This window comes from Aptenodytes patagonicus, chromosome 15, assembly GCF_965638725.1.
Source record: "Aptenodytes patagonicus chromosome 15, bAptPat1.pri.cur, whole genome shotgun sequence".
In the NCBI taxonomy this organism is placed as follows: Eukaryota; Metazoa; Chordata; class Aves; order Sphenisciformes; family Spheniscidae; genus Aptenodytes; species Aptenodytes patagonicus.
In genome coordinates, this window is record NC_134963.1 from 10845611 (window position 1) to 10873180 (window position 27570).

At 42.7% G+C, this 27570-nt stretch overlaps 1 protein-coding gene across 4 annotated transcripts in view; it reads left to right on the forward strand.

Annotated features, from left to right (window-relative positions):
* The first annotated feature begins 13345 nt into the window (after positions 1-13345).
* CLTCL1 (clathrin heavy chain like 1) overlaps positions 13346-27570 on the forward strand; it is a 37258-nt gene continuing 23033 nt past the window's right edge. For 3 of the 4 annotated variants that reach the window (XM_076353251.1, XM_076353248.1, XM_076353249.1), the window contains exons 1-4: positions 13357-13480; positions 21819-22026; positions 26202-26470; positions 26740-26901. In XM_076353251.1, coding sequence (XP_076209366.1) covers positions 13439-13480; positions 21819-22026; positions 26202-26470; positions 26740-26901 — 681 coding nt within the window. In that variant the 5' untranslated portion in view covers positions 13357-13438. Of the gene's footprint in view, positions 13481-21818; positions 22027-26201; positions 26471-26739; positions 26902-27570 lie in introns of all 4 variants that reach the window. The other variant, XM_076353250.1, reaches the window with a different exon arrangement.

The following is a 27570-nucleotide window of genomic DNA, read 5'->3' on the forward strand; positions in this document are numbered from 1 at the left end:
ACACAAATCTGTTTATGGCTGGTCAGGCATTTCAACCCTTTTGTGTTTTCTTAAGGAGCTCCTTGCTTACAACGCAGTCCCTGCCTTTCTGGGAAATGAAGAGGGATGGGGAGGTAAAAGATGCCCATGCAAGTACGTAAAACCAGGCAGAGCAGGTGCTGTTGGAATGAAGGAACCGCGTGCTCTTTCCCTTCTCCCTGCTTCTGAAAAGAGATTTGGTTTTAGGAGGGAGTTCTACAATTCTCATTTTGTTTTGGTAGGTGGTTGGTTGGTTTGTTTGCTTCCAAATAAATATATTACATATTCCCAAAATGGGAAAATATGAAGAACAACTGCATTGGGGCCAGAACTGAAGGCTTGGTAAGGCTCACTCTAAAGAAGGCAGGGAGGTGCCCCCAGAATAAACAGACTGCCAAGTCAGGAAGATCCCTGAATGCCAGGCAGGGTTTTCTAAATACAGTGACTTTGGAGCCCTGCCTCAGCTATAAAAAGTCTAGATGGATTGTGACTTTACTGTTGGCGAGGCAGAACCTTCTAGAAACTGGGCTTCCAGCTCTAGCTGTGGATATTTTGGGGAAAACAAGGGACCTCCTTGGCATCTTCATTCTAGATGATCCTTCTTTTCCTCCACATAAATTGAAAATCTCTTCTTTCTGTTAATGGATAGCAGCCTGTGCTGGTTTTGGCTGGGACAGAGTTAATTTTCTCCACAGTAGCTGGTATGGGGCTGTGTTTTGGATTTGTGCTGGAAACAGCGTTGATAATACAGGGATGTTTTCGTTACTGCTGAGCAGGGCTGACACAGAGTCAAGGCCTTTTCTGCTCCTCACCCCACCCCACCAGCGAGCAGGCTGGGGGGGCACGAGAAGCTGGGAGGGGACACGGCTGGGACAGCTGACCCCAACTGACCCAAGGGATGTTTCACACCATATGACGTCATGCTCAGCTTATAAAGCTGGGGGAAGAAGAAGGAAGGGGGGGAGATGTTCAGAGTGATGGCGTTTGTCTTCCCAAGTCACCGTTACGCGTGACGGAGCCCTGCTTTCCTGGGGATGGCTGAACTCCTGCCTGCCCATGGGAAGGAGTGGATGAATTCCTTGTTTTGCTTTGCTTGCATGTGTGGCTTTTGCTTTCCCTATTAAACTGTCTTTATCTCAACCCACAAGTTTTCTCACTTTTCCTCTTCCGATTCTCTCCCCCATCCCACCAGGGGAGGGTGAGCGAGCGGCTGGGTGGTGCCTAGTTGCCAGCTGGGGTTAAACCACAACACAGTCATTTGCCAACGGTGAGCTCTGCCTGCAGATCAGCACTCTGAAAAGCTGCTAGAATTTCTATTGCTTGGAAGAAGAAACCTTTGCCCAGCTCCAGTGGCTCGCAGCCTTCCAGGGTCAGCTAGGGCAGCAAGAGTATGAAGTGTGCCACCAAGGCCCTGCTGTATGTATTAACCCTTCAGTGTTGAAAGAAAACAATACAGTTTGGAATGTGTATGTCAGGTGCTGACAGCCCTAGAGAGTGGGAGATACTGCCCAAAAAAGTTTCTAATTTAAGAACAAGCATGTTAGAGCTGTTGGGCAAAATTATACGGTTTAATTATTTTTCTTTGGTTTTACTCAACAAAATTTCTTACTGACATTGCGTATTTTGTAAAATAGGCAAAGTCTAGGCTCTTTATTCCTGACTTTTAGTCTCTCTGTACATTCAATCAAGTTATTAAGCAAACAGTTTGCTTTGTCTCACTGAACATTTCCTACGTCTTTCCCAATTTCTTCCTTGCTCTTTCATCCTTTAAATTCACCCACTCTCCATCCTATGGGAACGAAACAGCTAACAGAAGAACTTTTCTTCAATATGCTCTCATCAATGTATTAATTTTGCCAGTCCTAATTGAGTTCAAATTATGTAGGTACTAAAATCTGACTTGCTTGCCCTAAGATTTGAGCCCCAGATTTCTCTTAGAATTTCTGTGCAACCCCAGCGTTTGTTTGCATCTAATGTTTGTTGGCTAGATGGTGTTTACTGGCTAGCATGTTTGGGTGCCTTTGAAGAAAAATTCCTGCAGGAATTTCCTTGTGTGAAGCAACTGAAAAGGGTGGTGATGTGGTCTGCTCTTGGCTTCTAGTAAGATTCACAGTAATGTCAGTACTAAGTTTCTGCATACCAACACTCACAACGTCAGGTCTTTGATAGCCTTAACTTTATTGCCCTATTTTCACCATTGCCTTGTGTCTGGATTGGCCAATCTGTTTACATCTCTGCCCACTGGTCCTCTTGGATGATGACAACAGGATGTTCCTTCCCTCTTTGAGTGAAGTCTAGGCAGAGAGGCAGCCAAGAAATCCAGCAGTACGATATAAATAGTAAGGTTACAAAATTGTCATGTAAGACAGCAAAGGTTAAAACCTGATTGCAGCCACCTGCCCACGGAGAAAGCTTTGCGAGGGAGGGACAGCATCAAGCCTGTATTTTGCTTCCTGGAATAATGCATGCAGGATGACCAGGACTGAATGTCCGAGGACTTGTTACTTGCAATTTGACTTTTGTGGAAAGCCAAGAACTCTTAAAAGGCAGGAATTTGATGGAGACTGAAACAATTCCAGATTCTAAGTTCTGCAGCCTTCTGCCCTGAAAATATTTAGGCTGCTAACAACACTGCAGAAGAGACCTGTGAGTCATTTTATCTGCTTCATCGTACATTGTTGTGTTATACGCTGTTGACATTTCTGGCATTTATTTTTTTCCCAAAGCTGCACACAGTAATATAGTATAGATGGGAACTAGCAGCATTTGTGGGTTCTAATCCTCAGTCCCTGCCTTTGGGATTCTCCCCACCTCACCACGTGTGCTCAGAATGGCAACACAAGCACAGCCAGTGACAATCCAGCAGCCTGCTTTGCTATGGCCAGCCTGCTGGCTGCCACCTCCCACCTCTCCTCTACGTGCTCCGTGTTCAGTTGTGACTGAGCCAGGTAGAAAATATTAATTAGAACATACTGTATCACAATATGGAGAGAAGGATGTTCTTTCCTAAATGACAAGGTTGCAACAATTCAGTGATGGGTTAATTTTTGCTGGTACACGTTTAGCAAGATCTAATGAACTAAAACTGAACTGCAACATTAAGCAAAGTGCAGGTGAGAAACCTCGCTTGTCAGGGTCCTGTTATCAATGCACCAACCTTATTAAGCCACAGAACAACTCTAGCATGCTACAAACTGGCATTTGGGGCACAGCAAAAGTAGCCTTGTTCTCGAAAGACATAAAAATGGCCTTCTAGATACAGAAGTGCTTTAGTGGGTCTGCTTTCTCCCTCTCCTAAATAGGTGGCAGAGTCTTCCCAGTCGAGCAAAAATATCACGGGCAACCTTTGTGCTGAATTACAGCAGAAAATATTAAACAGAGATTCCTCTGCTTTTTATGCCCACACTTCCTCTTAATGCTCACCTGTATCAGTCAGGGGAATATCCTTCCCATATCAGTACTGTTTTCAGAAGTCCATACAAGTTGTAGTCTAGCTCCTCTATCTGATCTTTCATCACTACTGACTTTGAAAAGTTTTTCTTTTCCTTAGCCATATCCCTCAGCAATTTCATGTGCCATTCAAGCAATGCATTCATTATTGAAATTTGTGTGATTTAATAATTTCCTGGCACAAGGATTCCAAAACATGTGGGAGGAAAAATGGAGAAGGATTTTTCCATCTCCAGGTGTTTACTTTATTGCCTGAATCCTTGCTCTTGACCCTTTTGAATAGCTTTTTGTTGAGCTGCATTTCAACTGCTTGTCCAGTGCAGTGTCTGAGAAAGACAGTGCGGTCAGACTGTCATCCTTGCAGCTGACGGTGGTGGGAAGGAAGCTCATTCTTAGGAATCTGATGAACCTGACTGCTCTAGCATTTCTAGCTTCAAATTTCTGGAGCTGTTTTCCTTTCCGCAATCTCCATAAGCTAAATAAACACTTTTTTCAATTGCCTGCTTTACTAATCAGTGTTTGAAATGCAATATTGAGGCCTTATTCCCCACTCAAGCTAACATGCACTATGCTGGGTTTACAGTGGCAGCCTGCCAGAAGCCTGAGGGCTTCACCTGTGCTCAAGTGAGGTAAGATGAACAGCACAACCAAAGCAGCTCTTCACTGTGGGACACAGCAGCACGTTGCCAGTTTCCATGTATCACTGGGCACCAGCAGCTAGTGGCAACGACAGAGCAGTGGGGTTTGGGTGCATTAGAAGGCAAGAAGCTAGAGCCTTAATTCAAGAATGTACTTACTTAAGAAATAGGCCCGTATTTATGTTGAGCATCACATTAAAACCTTTAAGCTTCCTTGTATCTTTGCATAGGCAAATGTAGATGTATTGCTGAGTCAGTCTGGCTGTGTTAATGATCTGCGTGAATCTCCAGGGAATGTCTCTGCTTCCCCAGGTGTCTCAAGTGTCAGGGTCATGAAGCCAATTCCTGTAAGAACAATTTTCATTTGGTATTTGAGAGAATCATTAATTCTGACTTACCCTTCCTTGGAATAGTGATAAATAATGGAATTAGATAACATTCGAAGAGACATTTGTTAAGCCTCTACAACCTTGTTACATACCTGCCCAAAAGTACTTAAAATGAACAGTCTTAAGAAAAGGAAGAGCACTTCTGATGACAGTCTTGGATGCTCTGTTGTTTAATTGTTCAGTCATCTGTAGGCCATGTAGTATAACATAACGTAGTTTTATTTTGACTCTCATCAACTGCTCTGCTGTTTTAGTACCTCTGCCTGTAGTATGGAGTGACTGGAAGATTGCCAAGTAAAGGAAAGTCTGTGTGTGAACAGCCGGGAGGGATAATGTGTAAATCTGGTGGAAAGAGGCAATTAAAGGCAGTGTTGAAATATAATGGAAAATAGACAATATTGAGCCTCATCAGAAATATCAACATAAACAGCAGCTACTGTACAATGTCTCTGAAGTGAACTTTGTTGCTTTAAATAACTGCATTCTACAGAAAACAGATGGATTATGAAATCTGTGAGCAGACTTCCAGAAAACAGTTTGGTCTTCAGGAACATGTCCATGTTGATGTTCAGCATATCCTCCTGGCACAAGGGGACACAAGGCTGCTTCTCCCTGCTGTTGTATTTACATAATACAGAGAGGGGCTGGAAAGTTAGATCACATGCAAGCCAAATATAGCTGAAAATAATACTGCATGTCGTAGGTAACTATGAATGGAGATGAATAGAGAGGAAGTGATATCTGAGATAAGCAGTATAATAAATGCTGCCTTGTTGCTTCGTAACCCAACATCGGAGGAGGTAACACACCAGCAAAACAAATCAGGAAGCCCTGACTAACCAGAGGGACTACGCCAATAGCTTACCAGAATCTCGTCCAGCAAATCCAAATGCATCATTTTTTGACAAGAGTGGGTGGACTGGGAAGGGACAGACCATTCCAAAACATTTAACTTTATATCACAAATGAGGACGGATTCAGGCTGTGTTTTAATCCTATGGCCCATATTTGACCACCCTCGTTTTGGAATAATTGATCAAAAAGCTCAATGGTTTCCTGTATTCTACCACACATTTATACAGCCATTTGTTCGCTCGCTTTGTGAATGAGTATGATCAGTCACAGCCCAGACATAGCAAATCAAGCTCCTGTTTGCAGACACAAACTTGGCAATATGCATTAACTGAACATAGTTTTTGCATCAGGCAACATATCATGTGCTGTCTCAGTCACATTCTGAGCTAGAAGAGAAACATGCAGATATTTAAGGATCTTTGGGAGGGCCCATGAGAGTGGTTATTTCTTAACACTAAACTTGTTTCTTTCAATTCTTCAGTTCTCCTCTTCCAGCGTAACCAAAGCAACAAAAGAAGAGCTGCTCATTATTCTTAACAGTTATGTTTCAGTCTTCATGAAATAGAAACACACAAAGACGACTCACTTCTGATGTGCTCTGACTACAGAGCCTTACTCGACCCAGAATTTTAAACATGTTCACACTAGACTCTGGTTGAGTCGGAGCAAATGACTTGTGGAGAGCTAGGATGGAAGAGGGAAAACTCTGACACTGGGACTAGAAATCATTCCTTTGCTTCCTGGATGGAGTATTGCGTGGTGCAGAAAGAGGGAGGCAACTAAAAGCTACTGCATAACTGGACCTCCACACATTCTTTTTGAAATTAGTACTTTATTAGATCACATTTTTCCATCATGAGGACCAATAATCTGCAAAGAAGTGCGACCACAAAATGCTAAATAAATGGTTTAACTAGCACTTTTTATGCTTCCCCTTTTATTTTTGCGTTTGCTAAAGATACTCTACATATCTGGAACAGCACAGTTTGCCAAAAAATTATGTCACTTTTTTATGCTGCAAGGCACCTCTCAGGCCTTTAGAAAAGCAGGAAGTACCAAATACTCTTTAAATTCAGGAATATCCTTCTAAAAAGACAGGTATTTCTAAAAAGATTAACTACAATCTAAAAAGATAGGATTATAAATTCCCTCTGGTGCTTGTTAAGGCTGCCTCTGCACAAGAGGTTTTCTCCCTTTATTTAACATCCCTCATACAAGTAGTATCAGTTACACTGAAAGCACTGGCATAAAGGGGCACAGCTGTCTTAATCTTGTGTCATCTAAATTCATTCTAGTGACACGGTAGCAAAAGTGCTTATATATTGCTTCTGCTAGCACTGGTAGGAATTTTTTTAAAGGTAATTTAGACATTTCACTATGAGGACTTTGAGCATGTAAGTCTGTGCCTACCTACATTTTAGTCTAGCTTGGCTGTCTTGCTTGTTATTTTCTCAAAAATCTAAAAGGCAGCGAACATGTATGGTTGTTGAACCTCTCTGGGAAACATCTTTGTGTTGTGTTTGTGTCTTGAAAATTCTAGTTAAGACCGAAGTTCCAGAAAAGCCAGTCTGTTACATTCAGGTTATGTATGTCATTAGGAACCATGAAATGCAGAGAACTTCCATTAAAACCTATTCCACAAACAATTAAAGACAGAGAAAACCAAGAGTGAGTAAGAAAATTAGGGTGATCTTTATCTTCAGCTTCCTGAAATCCTACAAGCTGATAGAAAAGAACCAGGGCCTTTGTGTTACATAAAATAGCGTTACATGGCCTAATAAAACCTTTGTTTTGAAGGGGAGAACATAGTTCAGGAAATAATGGTGTTTCCAGGCGGGGATTTCTGAACCTATCTTTAAAGTTAATGCAGACAAAGGTACAGATTCATACAAAAACAGGAATTTGGGCATAAAGAAAGGGAACAAAAATATTTCATGAACAATAAAACTAATTCAAGAAGGTGCAGACCTTGGTCAAAGATCTTTTTTTCCATTATTTGGGTTGACTGCTTCATAGATTTGCCAGAAAGGGCTGAACTCCCATTTCAGCCATTCCTTCTAAATAAAAGTCTCTCTCCATTCTCTGACTGCCTGTTTTCATGAAACTTGCAGAAATCTGGTATCTTTGAGCTTATTCCTCTCCATCACATATGGCTGAATTTAGCCAATGGTCTCAAAATTTACTATAGTGGGGAAAAGGAAACAGGCAAACATAGGGAAAGCATAGTAATAAAAAACTTGTTTCCTTCTGGGGATGGGGGGAATTCATAGCTTATGAATTTAGAGAGTGCTTCTTTCCAGGATTAAGAGACAGGGAAATATATTGTAAAAGCCCTATACAAAATTAAAAGTCTGTTTACCATCTGCATGGTTTACTACTATACTCTAAAAGGTAATGGGGTTTCTGCTTTTCTTGGCTTTATTCTATTTCCTGGAGAATATAATAATGTTAAGAAAACGAACACTGAGGTTTCCCTGTCAAGGGTCTATTTCAAAGGAAATAGCTAAAAGGCTCTAACAGTCAATATATTTAGTATTTCCCAAATCACCCTATTAATCTGCAATCAGAAAACATTGGCTCATTCAGTCTTGCTGTAGGACAGAGGTAATAACCAGAAGACCCCTTCAGGTCCTTTCCAGCCTTTTATTCTCATATCCTATTTGTGCACACTTACTAGTTATGCTCCTAAATGGTATTTAACCACTCAGACCATTTAGGCTAAGATTTTACTTGGTCTATTTATAAGTGTAGCTTGGTTTCTGTCATTCCAGAACTAGTGAAATTAGCAATAGATGCACACTTGATTTATATTAGCTACCTCGTTTCTTTCCATTAGTTGTATTTTCAAAGAACGTGTTCACCCTCTATCTACTTGATGGATGAGCTGCCTGAGAAAACACTCTGGAGGAATTCAGCTTCTAAAAAGGTTGATGTAGCAAGCAGTCCTGGCCCATCTGTCATGATTTTGAAGACAGACGTTGACTCCCATGCCCTTTATTTGGCTTTGCGTCACTGACTAGTAGACCTCTGTTTTTACAAGGCTGGGCTGGAGGAGTTGCAATTTCAGCTAATATACTGCCGTGCAAGTAATTCAGCATCTGCGCTGCAAACCCTGGAGAACCCAAGTGTCCAGAGAAGAAGCAAATGACTGTATGAATGCACAGAGAGCATGAATGTCAGCGCACTGCACAAAGACAGACAGAAATGGCTTCTTTAAATGGAAATGCTTCTGGGAGGAAAGACAGGCATATTGTTTGCAAGTTACAAGTAAATTATGTATCATCGTGGCATTAGCTCTGTGGGGAATCTAAAGACCTCCAGCCTGTGCTGCTACTGCCTCTAGACACTTCTGTTCATTTTGACATTAAATGCCATCAGACTCTATCAGCTCCAGCAGAGCTTTCCACGCACAGGGAATACAGGGTGGGGCTTCGCATACCAAAGTAAATTCATAAAGTGACCTCTATCAAGAACATGTCAAGTGTTAAATCCACCATAACAGGGGTTTTCCTTTAAATGCTATGCGTGTACGACATTCTCCTGTCAGACAATGAGGGAATTTAAACATTAAACAGTTACATATTAAACAACTCTGCAACAGAATCTTTACGTTTCAAATCATTTCCTCAAAAACATTACATTTACAATTTTTACCAGTCTGCTCTCAGGAGCTTGCACAATGACTTACAAAAACCACAGAAGAAACTCATCCAGAGCCTCAGAGTGCTTTGTATGACCCAGAGTTATGCATTCAATAAGAAGAACAGATGGTAAAAGGAGAATCGAATTCCAGGGGAAAAGAAAATTATTTGAATGGAATTTTGCACTAAAATGGAGAATTAATGTGGGACATGTACAAGGAGTCAGTTCTGGATGGGAGACGACGAGAGGAGACAGTTCTTGACTCAGCAGTGAGGAGCCTGTTGGAAGGAGAGAGAGGAGACAGACGGGAGGAAAGGGGAGGGCTCCACCGTCTCCAGGAGACAAGCTGGAAAGAAGTCCAAGGAGTGAGGGTGTGGTTTGAAAAACAAGGAGTACAATTTCAAACTGGATCCTGAAGCAAACAGGGCAGTCAGTGAGGGCCTTGAGATGCATGAAATGTCAATTTTCTCTGTGAGAGACCAAATCAGAACTTTCTGAGTTGTGACGCTCTGTCTTTGCTGCACCACAACATCTTCGTGCTGTGACTGCTGATAACAGTGTTCCTAAGGTTTGCATTTATCTGTTAGGCAAAACAATGACACTCAGGCAGCGCCAGTCACCATACAGCTGGGAACAGATGTGGATCAAACATTCTGTGTTCAATGCTGTGCCACACACATCAGCTCTCCAGCAGTTTGTAGTGGTCAGCCGCAAGGACGTGCAAGTCCAACCCGCAGACTCCCTGTCACTGGGAGCTTTACTTGTTCACACTCGGGCAGGTCCCTCGCTGTCAGTAAGTGGACGCTCTCTCATATAAGCCAGAATATGTGCTAGTGCCTTTTTTTTTTTAAATCAAAACAGTAAAGTGGCCAAACATTTGCAAACTGAACACTTTTGTAGTTAAATAGTGATTTGAACTGATGTTGTGGAGCAAGACTCCGAGAGGAACACTTAAGAGAAATGCACATTGCTTTTCCAGTGAGACTTCCTTGGCTGATTCTGTGGGAAGAAGACTAGGAACATGCACAATACATACAACATTTTTCCATGTAAATAACAGCCCCTCCAAGGCAAAAATGCAGCTCTTCTCAGGCCTGTTCTCAAATACTGAAAAAGAGCATCAGGCTGCCATCCATAGGAGGAGCCAGAAAACCAAACATCTGGAGGAGAGCAACCTCTGAAAAAACAGAGAAACATTTACCAGGAGCTTTTTGCATTGTTAAAGGATTGCTAGGGATTACACCCTTCTCAGCTGCTAAGTGCTGTGGCTCTGCCTTTTATAAAGGAGCAAGAGAGTAGCAGTTAGCTAATCAGAGGGGTACCAGCGCGAACATTTAGAGGCTCGAGACCCTTTACATTTCCTTTGAACAGACTATAGACTGTAGGAGAAATACCTTAAATAAGGCCAGTAGTGCCTTTCCATTGAGAGATCCCAAATTAAATATAGAAAACAAGGTTGAAAGACTCAGTTAAAACATCCATGCACACAGCTGACTGTACAGAGGTCAGTTTCTTTAGCTATGGAAGCTCAGCTAGTTGCGAAGTGGAAAAAAGATGGCAAGATACTTTTCCCATTTTTTTCATTTGTGTCAAAATTTCAAACACTATCAGCTAGCTCTTCAGAGCTGATCGCACTTGTGAAGAATCTAACCCTTGTGATCAGCAAAGCCAGGCGTTAAAAAGAACACATATTTAAACACAGAACAGCGTAAAGAAGGTACAAATGAGAAAGACATCAGCAGACAAAAGTGTGGTAAAGCACTTTTACATAAAGTGAGATGCTTTTTTTACTACAGAAATTATGGGATGTTGTAATTAGGATTTGGCCAGCTGGGAGTGGGCATGAAGCATATTATTAAAACTGGATTGAAGAAATATAACAGACCTTTAATTTTAATTATACTTTAAAGGAGCCTTGATTTCCTTAGCCAGTGATCTCTCTAGTTCATGTCAGCAGTTTAGTGCCAGACTACTAAGAGTGACTGCACACAGTACACGGTGATTTTTGTGCATTTGTAATTTTTGCTAATAAAAATATGTCTCAGAGACAAACCTGTTGTTTCTTTCCTTTGTCACAATTTTCTTTAAAATATAAATGATATAAAAATAGATAACCTATAACTATGTACATTACTTAAGAGGTCCTAGTTCATTTGTGAAATAAGTGATGAAAGTCTGTGGCTCGATTTTTTTAAACAGAGCTAGTTAGCTATAAATTAGAAAGCAAAAGCTAGCAATTGGAGCTCTGGATATAAATAATTAGCATCCATAAAGCAATTGTGAAGGAGGGCAGTTGACAGAGGCAAACACAGAACCATTCATTATACCAAAATGGGCTGGTGACAGATCATGTCCTGATGTCCCACTGATGGTCTTGCCTCTGCAGCATTGTTGACTTGCCCTCATTTAGAAATTGATACAGCTAACCCACCAAAAATAAACTGCTACTAACAAACCTACAGAGCAGATGCTACTCAACCCCCTTTTGAGACCATGTAAAGAAAAAAGTTGTCTCCACCTCAGCTCCTTTTTTGCTTGCTTTTGAGAACAGACCATGGTGCCTACCTCGAACCGTGAGTCCTCCAAGGAGGGCTACAGATCCCAGATTTCCTAAGGGATGGGGCTTTAGCAACACCTTAGTCCCAGCACCTTCTGCCACCCATTCAATGGGCTGTTCAGGCTTTCCTCAGTCCAGCTGTAGACCTTCAGATCTCCCATGTATAGCAAAGACATCCCCATGGCTGCAGCCTGTGATTGTACGCGCCGGTAGGAACCAAGGTGTCTCAGCAGAGCCATGCCTACAATTCCTTTGGAAACCTAACCCACTTTTGGTAATTCCCAGCTCCATGTATTAAAAATGAATGAGGTTAAGTAAAAATAATGAGGTTTTAAATTGTAATATATTTGGAATTGTTTTAATCTGCCTTCTGGTTTTGAGTCTTCAGGGGTCCCTTGTTCAGCTTTTCTTTGCAACCCACAGCATGAGAAACCCATTTATAAAAAATTAAACCAGAGATTCTCCTGTAATCTTGTGTTTCCCAGAGCTGGGCTCTGGGAAATTGTGAACACCACGATGCTCCAGATAAAACTGCTGGAGCTAGCAACACTGCAGCAATGTTCCCATCTGGAAGGATTACTGTAATTTAGGAGAAACATAATAGCGGTAACATTACCTTCAGCTCCCCCATCTGATGCTGATGGGCTGACTAGGAGCATGTTGGACCCTCCACTTCTTGGTTATTCAGTAACTTTCCAATTTATGATGTCAACTCTCTGGGGAAGGAACCCTATTTCCATTTAGAAATTCAACAGGGCAGAACAGCAGCATGGCTTTTCAAACATACCTGATAACTGGTCATAAAACTCCTCACCTACCTTCAGGCATGGCAGTAGGTAGCAAAGCCCACGTGGTGCTATGATCTGCAGGTGGGTCAAGGGCAGTGGGCAGACATGCCGTCTGACCCAGCCAGAGCCAAGTGCCAGCTGAGCCCCTTGGGGCTCCCAGGGGCTGCTGAAGAAGTGGTGGCTGCCCTGGCCCTCGTGCCCCAAGTGGGGGCCATGACTGTCAAAGGCCACGCATGCCTCTGCTCCCTTGCGGCCAGGATGAGCCGGTGTCCACCCCGAGGAGGAGGAGAGCCGCTCTTTGCCACAACCAGCCACGATGGCAGGTGCTGGGGCAGGCCGCGGGGGCCGCAGGCACAAGGAGCGGGCCTGCTCCCGGCCTTCAGCGCCCACCAAGGGCCACAGCCGGGCGGCGGGGCAGCGCCTGGGAGCACCCTACCTTTCTCCTCACCCACGGCGCGAGGGGAGCATCACCCCCGGCACCTCTGCCTCTGCTTTGGGGAACGGCGGGCCTGGGGAGGTGCTGGGGGGGGGGGGCGTCCGTGTGAGGCGCACGGCGGGGCAGGGTCGTGAGGCGCCGCAGCGCCCACCCGCCGCCGTGGGGACCCGGGTAGGGGGTCGGGTCACGTGAGTGCGTGTGGCAGCAGCGGAAGGATACCTGGACTCTGACAAGCCCTCCCGCCCCTCTCCGCTGGCCGCAGCCGGGGCGGGGTGAGCCCCCCCTTCCCCTCGGAGCCCCCTCCCCAGCCCTGCTACTCAGCGGGAGTGGGGGGCGGCGGGGGAGAGGAAGGCGGCAGGGGGTGAGGGCGGGCGAGAGGCGGGGGCGATGGGGCGGGGGAAGAAGAGCCGCGGGGAGGGACTATTTGAGGAGACCCTGGCAGGCTGGTGAGGTGCGGAGTGATCCCGCTGCCGGAGTGAGCGGCCCCGAGCTGAGGCTGAAAAGGGAGGCGAGCCCGCCGGGGCGCCATCCCAGCGAGGGCACTGCGCCTGCGCCGCCTCCCCCTCCCCTCCTCCCCGCCGCCGTGTGGGGTGCAGCGGCGCCTGCCCTGCTGCCACCGCCGGCCCCTGCCCCGCGCCCCTGCCCCGGGGAGCTCGCCCCCAGCCATGGCCCAGATACTGCCCATTCGCTTCCAGGAGCATTTCCAGGTGAGCGGAGGGGGGCGGTGGAGGCGCAGGGACGGGGCTCCCTCTCCTCTGCCTCACCCTGTCCCTCAGAGAGGGGGGGGCCGCGGCCTAGCTGGGGCTGGGGGCGCGCTGAGGGGAGGGGGGGGGCCGGGCCGCGGGGTCGCCTCCCGCGGCCGCTGTGGCGGGGGGACCCCCCCCTTCCCTCCCCTCCGGTGCGGGGCCGCCGTCCCGCTGGGCGCCGCGGGAAGGCGCGCGGGGCCGAGCCCGCCCCCGGTGCGGGCTCCCGGGCTGCCGCCTCCGTCCATCCATCCGTCCCCCGGGCTGCCTCTCCGCGGCGTGCGGAGCGGCCGCGATTTGTGCAGAGTCACTCGCCGCCTGAGGGACCTCCCGCTCCGGGGAGGGGGAGGCGCCGGGGCCGGGCTGCTCGCCCCGGGGACCGTGGGGGCTGCCCCTCCTCAGCTTAGGTGGGCGCCTTAATCTTACAGAGGGATCGAGGCTTTTCTCTTTTACCTAAACGTCCATCAGCCTCCGGATCGCGGAGATTCCTGGGAACCTCTTTCTGTGCAGCTGCGAACTGGGAGGAAATTGGTGAGATGAGGTGCAAGAAACCATTTGGACATGGAAGCTGCACAGCCTCTGTCCCTCCTTCCAAACATAACAATACTAAAAAAAAAAAAACCCTCCCTAAAAATGACATAGTTCTGTTCTTAATAGCCTGTGAAAACCATAATGCCAGCATTGGAAAAGATCCATGACTAATGGATGCAGCACAGACAAACCGGTTTATCTGTTTCCTTGTGAACTGGTGGTGAGGGAGGGTTGTAAATGGAGTGAGAGAACAGCGGTCTCTGAACATGCAGTTTAAGGCAGGAATTAAAGGAATTTGCTAAATGAATGAGAGAACAGGAAGTGGACTTGGCAAGTCATCCTTCTGTCTCTGTACCGCCCCTTTCTGTCAAATCGGGCATCCATTTCAAAATATGAAGTGGGTATCATCCATCAGTGTGGACTGTGTGCCACTTCAAGCATTTCAGCTTGGAAAAAGGTTATTGCCACTTCCAGCTCCTCTTGGGAAGCATTCTTCTGCTTGACTGGAAGAATTGTCTTGGTCACTCCAGAAGAAGCCCTAGCCTGAGAAACAGTAATAGGGCTAGCGAACTCCAGACATATCTAATCTCTGTGCCCACGGGAGCAGCCACACCTGTCTCCTCAGAGTTGTCATGGGTTAAGAGTTTAACATAGTGAAGAAGAATTATACTGTCACTTCTCTCCCCGCCCCCCCTCAATGTCCAGTATAGCGGTGATTGTAGTAAACTCGGATGAATTCCTGAGAGCTACAGTACAGCTGTCTGAGTAAGAAACTTGGGATCAAAGCATTTTTGATGTCAGACTCTCCTTAGAAAGAAGCATATAGTTCTTACAATTTAAAACTAGCAAACATAACCAATCCTGCTGATTGTATTTGGTCTATACAATAATGACGGGAGAACATCACAGTTAATATGTCATAGATGTAATGTGCTGCTTTGCATATTAAATGACTGTTTCTGTGATGGCTAGTGTTGTGTGTCTTGTAACACTGCCAATATAAGCATTATAGTACTTCTGTTTTGGGTGGGGGGCTAGCAACTTCTCAATGTTGATTGAAGTCATATTCTATTTTTTACTACCACCTGCTTTTGCTCTTAAATAATTTGATCTTATTGAAAGGACTAAACCTGTGCTTGAGGGACTCTTCCCCAGCATGGAGGCTGCATAGAGGAGTGGGGGAAACCTTGGGACCCCTGCCGCTAACAAGTAGGACCAAACTCTTCTTCAGGATTCACTCACTCTTGCTTCTCCCCCCAGTTTGAGTGCAGTAGCTCCAAAGCAGTACTCTACTAAAGAGAAATTGAGATTAGTAGTAGCTGGGAGTAGGAATGCAGTCAGCCTCCTCAGTGCTGCTTCTGCAGTTGTCTCTACATGGTGGGATAAATGGGGAGGGGAATCAGAAGGAATGTGGGAACTGGTAGTGTTTGCTCTGGCTGGATATCTGCAGTACAGTTTTATCAGCTCTAACTTAATACTATGTGTTGTATCACTTATTCATTACTCTAGATGTTCACATGCTGCTTATTGTTGACTGGTAGGGAATTCATGAAAAGATTAGGCCTTCACTCCTCTTTATAATGTTTCACTGTCACCCATATTTAGCTTTATCAGCTTAATGCCTTTTCCCCCCCCACATTACTTTCAAGAAATTGGCTTGGCTACAGTTAAATTGCCATATTTAAAATAAGCGTAACAGATCTAGTACGCTGCTTTATGATGATAAATCCAAAAATGTTACAATTCCTTATAATTGTGCTGTGTTTCAGTGATCCTACATTAAATCTTTCTGTACCTTAAGTCAATCTGTGTACTCTTTATACCTTACATGGCTTTAGGTAGTTAGAATAACTGTTAGCGCTATAATTTCTCAATTCCAAATTCAGCCTGTTGCTGATGAAACATTATTTCACTTAAGTTCAGAGTCTTCCCAGGACAGTTGTATGTACTTTACTAAAAGAACTGAAGCATGTAGAAAGTGCTCGCCAGAGAAACTAAACATAAGTTGCAGTGCTAAATACTGATCTCTCCCACTCTCTCTAGCTGGAAGTGGATAAATGATAGTGTGAAGTGAAACAGCGATCTTGGTCCATGTAAAATTGGAGGAGTACTAGAGATCAGCAGACTGTTTACATTCCTTATGAAGCTCGTTTTGCTGTATGTTGATCATCCTTCTGACTGAACTGTAGCTCCAAGCCTGTGCAGGAGGAGTGACTGCCAGTCACAGTGCATGTTAAATTTGAAGTTGTTATAGCTTGTATATTTAAGTCCTGTGTAAGCATGTGAGCTGAAAGATGGAGAAGAGCTGCAGTAAAAGAAAGATATCCAGGTCTTGATGTAGTAGTCACGCTGAGAATGAACTCAAGTCTTCTTGTTTGTTTAGCTCCATTTAATGCAATTGAACAGTTGTTTTTAGATGTGAACTCTGTAGCTATGAGTCTTCACAAATTCATAAAGAACTTGCATCTTGCTCATTCTTCCCACAGAGGATATCATAGTTAAGTCCCATAGCAAGGGAGGGGAATAAGATAAGGACTTGGTTTTTATCTGTCTGATGGCTGACCAGCTGCAGCAGCAGTACAAACTATGTCAGCTCTGCTATAGTGAAGTACTAGTACACTCTACCTAAGCTACTGTGATTTAATCAGGTTCTTAACTTCAGTGCTTCTGTTGGAGCAGTGAATTGTAAATTATTTATCAGATTGAACTCTTCCAAGGGGATTGTAGTTTACAATGGAAATGCTGTAAAAGACTAAATATACTGGTACATCAACTGGAAGCAATACTACTGGAATTCAGTGTACAAAGTGTTCTTGATCTAAAATTAAACTTTTCCTTTACTTAGTCATTGGTTTGCTCTTAAAAGCTTGTCTTTGTCCCCTTTTGATTTTTTTCAGTTTTCACTAGCAAAAAAACCTCTGCTTGCCTGCGGAGAAAGCTGTTGCTTATACAAAGTCTCGGGTTCCTAGGTTGGGAGCTTCATCCCTTGATGGATAGACACTTGGATCTGTAGACAGGGTTCTGCTTTCTGTTGAATAATACAGGCTCTTGAGCACAGCCAACTGATGTGAAAAAATTTGTGTGCATGACATGCTCTTGAGGCATAAGTTTTATGCATCTTGGTGCAGCAGTGAGAAGCTAAGGTGTATCCTGGTTTTAAACATAAAGGATGTAGATTTACTTCTGTCATTTTCTGGACAAAAACACTTTCTATTTGGATAGTCTGAGATGTCTTGTTAAGAATTACTGTCTGTTGTGCAATAGGCATGACTGAGCTGAAGTTGAGTTTGCTTTGGCTAGACATGTGGACTTAAAAGCACTCAGGATATTCACAAGCTGTAAATGACTTTTTGGACTTGTATTCAAAAGGTAGGGCTAAGTATCATGACTTGACAGCTATTTAGTGTTGAAGAGACCATATTTGCTCACTGGATTGAAAAGTGCCCTACATGTGGTAGGGAGACTCATTCAATAGAATGATCTAATCCTCATCACAGACATACAAGAACAGATTTTTGTGTAGGGGGTAACTGTCATTTAAGATGAAAGCCTAATTGCAACTGCAACTAAAACCTGTGAGCTGGTGGTCTTGCATGTTTCAGCTCTTGCATACTTCCTTGATTTCCCTCACCTGTCAAGATGGGAACTATAGCAGGAGAGGAGGTGAGGGTGGGCGATTGAGAGGGGATGTTCAATAACTATGTACAGATCCTTATTGAGCATGATTATAACGTTATAGTCACACGAGTAAAAGAGTTCTGAGAAATTGTATTACTGCGTTCTTGGTTTGTATTATGCTTAAAATGATATGTGCTTACAGAGCTTTTAGCAGGCAGTTTTTAATATTTGGATACCTATAGCCTCTGTCCAAGCCTTACTCTTTTCTAATGGACTTAAAAAACAATAGCTGATCACCTCTAAAAAGCATTTCCACTAGACCTGTGTGGCATAAAGCTGAAATGGGATATTTACTGAACCATGGAGCGATCTTAAATTCAGCGTTCTTCTGACTCCAGCATTTAACTGGTGGTAGGTCCCAAGTATTGAAGTGTTAGTATTGAATGGAAAGTAAGTTAGGCTTAAGTATTTCCCATTAGAGAAATGGACTTAGTTTGAAGACTGGTAGTGTCAGCGTCTGCATTGGTCTGTGCTGGCTCAGTCTGGATCACTGCACTCCACAAAAAGGGAAATGCATTAGAAAGCCCAATATTTAGTAGAACTCTTGTGTAAAAACAGCTCAGCTCCATTTCTTAGCAAATGGTACCATGTCAGTAAAGTAGGATGGGGAAAGACTAAATCTGATTAATAGTTGTATTTCATCCAAAGTGTAGGACTTGTGTATATTCATTCAGGTTGGGAATCAAATAATACATCTCAGGCTAATCAGTAAGTTCTCAGTGTCTGTAAGATGCTTAAAAGTAAGCTTGGTATCTGATCCAGCCTGCAGTAATAGTAGATATCGATGAAGCAAAAATCTTTGTTTCATTCAGCCTGATAGTGAAGATAGTTCTACACTGTACATGTAGATAATGGGCGTTAGGGCATGAAAGGGTAGGAGGGGCATTAGGCTGTTACTTGTAGAACAGAATGTTACCCTTTTCTGTACGGTGAGGCTTACAGTAACCTACATGGGGGTGCTTGGTGGAGTTTCACTGGATTACCCAAAAGTAAAGCGTGGGGTGAAATCATGGAAGGAGGCTATCCCCATAGTAAATGTCTCTGGAATGACTTTGTAATATTGAATCCTTCTTTTCAGAAGAAGGCAACCTTAGTTTGAGAGTACTGCTTGCCTAAGAAGCATAATAAAAAATGAAAATTTAGTAGCAATTGAGAGGCCTGATGTTCACTCCTTTATGAAAATAAACTGCAAAATCTCTAGTTAATATATACAAACTTCAGTAATTACCTGTAGCACCTTCACCTGAGGCCTCTTAAGATATATAGCTAAATGCTTGCTACCTCCTTAATAAAGTTTTCTTAATTCTGTGCTTGAGGAAGGGGTGAAGGTGCTTTAGAACAACATGGTCCAGATTGTCTTGGCAGGTTTGTCCCATCCAGGACAGAAGCAATGCTGGCTAATGTCCCTTTATTTGGCGGTAAAGGGATTCTGCTCATGTTCCTATGTATAGTCCTAAGGAGTATGCCTCTTACACTGTTCCGTGTTACAGGAACACGTATGATCTGATGAAGATACTTATCACTCCCCTGATGGCAGGAACAGTCTTCAGTGTTTTCAGACTGCTAAAATGTGAAGTATTATCATCATTCACTGAGGCTTGCAGTATTCACATGACCATCCTTTAGGAAGTACTGACATTTTGCCTTTCAAAGATGTGACTGACTTCCCTAATAATAAGGATAGCAGTGATACTCAGGCATAATTTAACATTACATTTTCTGAAAGTTTTGCTAGATTTTATAACAGTTAAAACCGGAAATCTTAATACCAGAACTTGATGCAAAATCTTACTTATCTTAGTGAAGATACCCAAAGTGTTGTTCTTCAACATGGATCAGATTTTGGAGTGAATAACCTTGGGCTTAAAGCTGAACTTCAAGCAGGCTAATGCCTCAAGATTCTCATCATGCAGAATGAGTGGCCAGGGGCTGTCTCTTGAAGAGTGGGTCAAGCTGAAGCACAGTAATTGAGAAGAGACCTTGAAGAGGCTGTGTTTCTACTTCAGTACTCTAGAAATACATCTGAGTTTGCATTAATTAGATCAAGTTAGGAACTTGGCTATGCTTCAGTTAAATCTCTTGACCACTCTTGTGACACTTAATCACTCTTAGAATGGACTGTACTCTGTTGGTAGATGGACTCGGATCATGCTCAACCTTGAAGTGCTCAAGTGTCTACTACATGAACATGTAATTTGTCACAATAAGTGGATGTGGTCTGGTCTAGAGCATGTGACCAAGAAGAGTGGAATTAAGAGCCTGTCATTTATTCCTCTGTTGTTCAAGGTCACAGAAGTTGATGGAGCTACAACTTGGATGTTTATTGGGTACTAAAACTTACTGCATTACATATGAAAAGCACATGAGTTGTCTCGATATGGGAACTTCTTTCCCTGCTGACACAGAAGCTTGTAATAGTCGTATGCCCAGTGGACTTGTTTTCAAAAGTCTAGCTGCAAGCAGCTTCTGATGTTCTTGTGCCTAAACTTTGATTCTCTTTTGGAATGAATGTCACCTACTGAAGTTTACTAGTGTGTGTTGAAGAACTTACCTATGAAGTGAGGTGTTAGCTGAATGGGTCTCAGTTTTGCTGAGACACACTTGCGGGAGGGAGTAAATGTCTTTTCACCCATGCATTCATTTGGCTTGTATTGCATCACTGAAACTTGAGTATGTCGAGATTAGCAGTTACTGAGCTGAATAGCTCTTCATTAGTAAGCTGAACAGAAAACAAAAAATTCCTGAGACATTCTTGGGCACAGTCCTGGCACACCACGCTTCTAGGTATCTCTGTTACATACCCAATTTATGATTTAGTGAGTAGCTTTACAGAAGCTGTAACAAGCCATGATCAGCCAGATCAAAACACACTAAAGCAGTTTGTGACACCATCATGGGACTTGTTGCCCAAGGGGTTTAGTCTATTGTATGAAGGTCCTGGTGGTATGTATCAAAGGAGTCTAATGACTCAGTGATGCTAGTGGTAGTTTCTATCCTGTCTCCTTGAGGGCAGTCATCTTTCACTTGCAGTGCGCGGAAAAGCAGTATAGGTTAATCCCTTAAGAAGCCTCAGTGAAGCTGATACAGTTCCTCTGCTTGAAAAACATTGCTTTGGGGCACAAAGCAGGTGCTCAGGCTTGTCACAGTTACTGTTACATAAAATGCAGCTTGCATACATACCAAGCTGGGGTGTGCTGCATAGGTAAATCGGATTTACTGCAGACCAACTGAAACAATGATGCTCATTCACTGCCACCTCCTCCTGTTAACCTGAAATTGGAAGTGAATGGAAACAAAGTTAACACAAAAAGATGAAAATGGGAAATAGCCATCTTCTAGGGCAGTCTGTTCAGTGGCACAAAATGACTTGAAGTTACATTAAGAGTAACTGCTTTGTACCTACTGTGATTGAGCACAAGTTATGTTTCGAGAGTTGGATGTAAGGCTGGAGGGGGCCTGCACTGAAAACCCTGCCTTTGTTGTTGAGCCAAATGGCGTGATATCTTGGGCAACAAGAGATGGAATGACTGATTATTTTAACACATCTTTCTTAGCTTTCACTGGTAAGAATTCGATTCTAAGAAGCAAGTTGAAGAAGTCAACTTGTAAAAATAGGCCATTTGAGACCTGCATGTAGATTTCATTCCATAATGTTGCTAAGAGTGGGTTGCATAAGGGTAATTGGTTCTTTCCATAAGACCCACCGATGCTGTATGTTGTAGTCCTGCCACTTAAGTTTTTACTATCAAATTTACCAGCCTTGCTAAATCTACAGTAGTGATGCTACTGATAGTATACAACCTATCACATTACTAGAACCAGGTTAAGCAATAAATGCTTAAGTTAACTCTTTTTAGTTTGCATCAATAACACAACTTTGAAATGTCTTTAGGACTTGAATACTGAGAGTTGTGTAGTTCTTTACCTATGGAACAAAGAGAATCAGAAGATAAATCGTAGTTCCATATATACCCTCTTGTCAGAGAAATATGCCAGTCTTGCATTTCCTTCTGGAGGAGACTTTAAACATAGAGGCTTGAGTTAGACCTTCAACATAGGAAGGATAATAAAGCACTCTCTTCTGTCTTTCTAGCTCCAAAATTTGGGCATTAACCCAGCAAACATTGGATTCAGTACCCTAACAATGGAATCTGACAAGTTCATCTGCATCAGGGAAAAAGTGGGAGAGCAGGCACAAGTAGTGATAATTGACATGAGCGATCCAACAACACCCATCAGACGTCCAATTTCTGCCGAAAGTGCCATCATGAATCCAGCCTCTAAAGTAATTGCGCTAAAAGGTGAGTAACCCTTTATTATTGCAGTATGAAACCTACTGTTTAGCTGTATTACTGCTTATGTATGCTCTTAAGCTGAAGATTTATGTAAACTTTCTAAGAAGAATGTATATGAGGATAAGAATTCTTGCCTGAACTTGCATGCTGTATTTTTGGTAGTGGATTTTTCAGTAATCTTTGGATGATTTGCCTCCAAGTAGGTGTGAGATCCTTGGGCTTGGTACTGCAGCCTCCTATTCTCACTGAGGACCAGGTCAACATATGGTATACTTTCCGTTTAGACAGATGTTGTAAACATAATGGACACTTGTAAAGACGAACACTTGTAAAGACGAATAGGGGTGTAAAACCATTGTTACTCTCTGCTCTGTCCTGGCCCTTTCTTGTAGCTCTGAGGAGCTTATTAGATACCAAGAAAAATTCATAAGGATGGCCAGTAACTGTGAAAGTCTGAATGTACAAGCATGTTAAATTGGGCAATCATGAGACCTTGCAGATAGAAGACCTCTGCTTACAAGTACCTGTGGTGTTGATACTGCCTTTAAGTAGCACTCTGAGCTCAAAGGAATAATTTTAATACATCTCTGGCTCTTTTCTTAAATGACCAACTTCTGGTATTTAATCTCAATAATTGTTACTGACTATGTACTTTTCTTCCTGCATCTTATCTAAACAGATGGTGAGTGAACTTTGTCATGACATTTCATGTTCGGTAGTACAGAATGGTCTAATCTCATAAAAAGTACTGAACTTTAAGGTAGCCATTTGACAGTTCATTTCATAGCCAGGTGGGGGATCTTAATCCTCAACTGGTATTATAGTGAAAACATTCTCCATTGGCTTGTTGCTAACCATTTGGCTGCTTTGACTATTGACTGTACCAAGTGAAGGAGAAGTATGTGTTCTTAATGTGTGTGTGTGTGTATGATGGAAGTACAGTTGATAGACAAAACCAAGTTGCAATATTTTTATGAGAGACCTCTGTTAGCATGTCCTGTGTGCTATTCATTTCTGCCTAAGTGTGTTTTTATTGTGAAAAATCATGGTGAAATTACTTAGGGGTCCAAGAAATAACTGTCCTCAGAACTGGCACAAAACCTGTAACTTCTTGTCTTTGATCTCAGGCTTATACCAACATTAGGGGAAAACTAATTTGTTAATGCTTGACTTCAGCTGAATCTGTGATTTGGCCAAGATGCTTATACATCTTGCAAAGGACTGCCTTACCTGGGGTGTGGGTAAAGGTAACAATGAAAAAATAATTTCAGATCTGTTAAGAGTTCACTGTCCTTAGTCTTGGACCCCTTTAAACAAACCATATTGGCAAGGAAAGTGCCTTCTCTACACTAGCAGAGCTTCATCTAGCTCTTAAAAGAAACTATATAATCTGGTTTTAAAACTAACATACTAACTAAAAGGATTATCATCAGCTTCAAAGAATATAGCTTTATTCTTGCCAGCATTAAGACTTGCTCAAAAGGAGTATCGTTCTGTCCATGCAGAGTGAATAAGCTTGTCCTCTGAACAGATGAGGTTGAGTGGATGATGTCACATTGACATGCGAAGTTGTATTGTTAGGTATTGTAAACTTAATGATCTCTTCTTCTATCAATAATCTAATGACCAAAAGGTTGGGTAGAAAAGAGGATGAAGAGAGCTACCTAACCAATATGTTGTTACCTACAATAACCAGCAGAACTGCAGTGAACGGCACTGAAGACGTGGTTTAAGTCAGTCTGTCACTCCAGACTTTCCCTGCTGATTGTCTGAGGCTTCAGTAGTCAAAACTGTTGCATATTGTGACTCAGTGTGCCATGATTGGGAGTTGCTCATAATCTGAGGATTATTGAGCAATAAACATACAAAGCCACCCTCAGAAAAAGAAATGAAATAGTTCTTGTGCATATTCCAGTTTAAATCAATTTCATTTCTGGATTGCATGTGGCATTCTCCTGGTGTACTGAGATTTATGCTTTGTCCTTGTGTTCATGATTCTCTTGCTTTGCTCTGTACTGAGAGTACTCCCCAGTTGGTGTAAGTGGAGAATGCAGCACTCAGGGGTGCTTCCATTCTTTGTGGAACGGAGAAACTTCATGCTCCAGTGAACTGAAATGTAAATTCCTGTGCTAGTGTTCAAAAAAACCCACAAGTTACTTGACTACATCTGTAGAGAATAGTCTTAAGTAGACTGATCAGTCTGGTAGCTTGATCAGAAAAACTTATGTTAGAGTCTGGCTCTTTGCTTTCTTAGGCCAAGATCTAAGACATTCAAGTAGAAATAAGACTCATTCACACTTGCCCTCACTATGACTTTATAGCAGGTTCTGAGCTCTCTTAATCCAAATAATGAATTCTTTGTAGTTTAATTACAGTTTAGTCCTGAAGTTTGAATTTATGTTGCCACACTTAAGAAATTGTATTGCTATGGCTCCTGTGGCACCCAACATCCAGAGCTAGCTGCCTGATGAAGCTTCTAAAGCAGTTTCCAACTGTAACGCAGCAGTCAAACTTAGTCTAGAAAATAAACAAGCATGAGCTTGTAGCTCGTTTTAGTAGCTTATCTGTTTCTTCTATGTTCTTAAAACTAGGAAGGACATCCTGCTTCCTTTTCAGGAAGACTGGCTTTGAGAGCAGTTTCTGTGTGCACATATTGGTATTCCTGTTTAGATGGTGACTAGAGCCCTTCCAGAACTACTTGTCTGCCTTCTGCATGCGAGGCTGCATGCTGTGGAAGCTCCAAAATCATTCCCTTGATAGCACCAGTCCACTGCTGGACAAATTGTTGTCCAATACAGTAAATATGCTGTTTCCAACTATCAGTTTATAGCTGGCATTAGGCCTGGGCTTATTGCATTTGTATAATACAGTAACTGCATGTGCAGAGCAAGGTGATCAGAAATAGGCTCCTTTTGGTCCCAGGAAAGCTAGCAAGCTGTTCTAGGAACTAGTTGATCAGGTTAACGGTTCTTTATGCAGTTAATTCAGGGAGCATAAATGCTGCATGCGGTAGCTCTGAAGCTGTGTGTTGTCTTGGCACTGCATTAAACTAATATGATCAATTTACTGTATAAATTATGCTAAAACATTATAGAGCAGTCCCAGATGCATATTAACTTAGGGTTAGTATCTCTTGAAAACAATTCCTCAGTGGCCAGCAGCCTTTGTCTATCAAAACTTCCCAGTAGAAGGAACATCTACCAGTTTGACAGTCAGAAGTGTTACTAGCAGGGAAAACACTTCTGAAATGTGGCTAGAAATAACGGCATTACAAGCCAATACTCTAGCAGTCTGAGTGGGTGTCTTGTGAACAGAAAACAATATTCCTAGAGCCGAGTTGTCTCATCTGCAGTGAGGTAAAACATCACTTGACTTCCTGAAAGGAATAGAGTTCCTTATTCCTTATAGGTCGGTTCAATTAACATTAGTTTTAAGTCTGTCTTTACTAGCTGCTTCTAGTAGTTAAAAGGAATGCTAAAGTTAAGCTTAAACCTGTAATATAGTTACCTAAATCATGAAGCAGTAACCTTAACTGGAACTAAAGCTCCAAACCTTTCTATAATCTTCCTGAACTTTTGACTGGCCTCTTCAATAGGCACTTGTTGTATTACCATTGTACAGGGCCCATCCATCTCCTAGTTAAGTGCACAGTTTGTTCAACGGAAAAATAGAATGGAAGCTGTGGTCTCTGGCTATCAAGAGCTGTTGCAAATCTTGTGCTGTTGGACTCAGTCCAGGTCATCTACAGCAGCTACTAAATTGACACAAACTGGAACCATTCTTTCTATTAATTATACTGCATGACATCTACTAGACACCTATAACTGGTATACCAGTGCTGCTACCTAAACTGGAGTTTACACAAGCTCTGTGGCTTAGACTCTTAACTACAGCTTATAGTTAATTAAAATGTCTATGCTTGTCAGTTGTTGGAATGTCCATGTAGGTGTCCATAAGAAGTAGACTTTTTGCTTCAGGGATGGTAGAGGTGTTGGGGATGGGGAGGGGATTCTGTTTGATATGAGTCAAGTATCAAAGGAGACTCAGATGTGACAGGACACTAACCCTGTCTGTAACATCACTGGAATAGTGGGTTAAACAGGGTGCTTGTAAATAGGCAGACTACAGGATGGCCGTTGTGGTGATCTATCTATGATGTTTCTTGGGTTTTGTCATACTAGCTGGGAAAACACTTCAGATCTTTAACATTGAGATGAAAAGTAAAATGAAAGCCCACACGATGGCAGAGGAAGTGATCTTCTGGAAATGGATATCTGTGAATACAGTTGCCTTGGTGACAGAGACAGCAGTCTACCACTGGAGCATGGAGGGAGAATCGCAACCCCAAAAGATGTTTGACAGGCATGCTAGTCTTGCGGGCTGCCAAATCATTAATTACAGAACAGATGAACACCAAAAATGGCTGCTGCTGATAGGAATTTCAGCACAGGTAAGTTACCTGGAAATAGCATGCTATGAAAACAATCGGGAGAGCTGTGGTCCCACTTCACTTAATAGCTGTTATAGTTTCTTAACTTTGGTCTCTATACATTAAAAATTGAAAAAACTTTTGTGTAGGAATGACCTGACCTTTAATGTGACTAAAGTGTTGGAGGAGGGGCTGAGGCATTTGCTGCTTTTTAGTTTACTGTCCCAAAGGTCTTGCTATAAACGTTTGAACTCTTATCTCTAAAAGCTGACCTTTTTTATTTTTTCTAGCAAAATCGTGTGGTTGGTGCAATGCAGCTGTACTCAGTTGATAGAAAAGTCTCCCAACCTATAGAGGGCCATGCAGCAGCTTTTGCAGAATTCAAAATAGAGGGAAATGCCAAACCTTCTACCCTCTTCTGTTTTGCTGTGAGGAGTCCTGCAGGGGGCAAGGTAAAGTCTCTGCAACTGTTTTCCTGTTCTGCTGTAGCAAAACTTGGTACTAATAAACCATGTGATCACTGAAGTTCTAGTGTATGCTCTCTGAAGAACAGCTTGGGAACCATGTGTGCAGCATACTTGGTCAGCATCAAAATGCTTTCTTTCAATAGGATAGAAACTGCAAAAAGAGTTGCTTGGGTGAAACTTAAACATAAGAACAAATGTAGATGCAATGAGAACTGAGCTCAGAGTGTTAAAGCATCAATTTATGCCCACGTGGTGTTTTGTGTGTATGAAGTTAAGTCATTAAGCAGCCTCTTACATCTTGAATCCAGTACAGAAAGAGACTAGATAAACCTTAGTGCTATAGGTACATTGTTTGCATCAAACTGATAGTGGAATTCAGTAGCAGTTGAATAAGCTACAACTGCTGAGCAGTCTGTAAAGAGCTAAGGTAACACTAAAATGTCTTCAGCTTTCTAGTCTTACCCTGCACAAATTGTTGATGAATTGACAAGTCTTGCTCAAAACATCTTGAACAAGTTGTCTTGAGTGGAAGTACAGTCTGCTTTCATAGAAAGCATGGGTTTTTTCTTTTATCTTTTTTAGTTTTTCCTGGTTTTTACTTTATCAAGTTCTGGAAAACTTGTCCCTCTGATAAATATCTGGAGCACAGCTCCC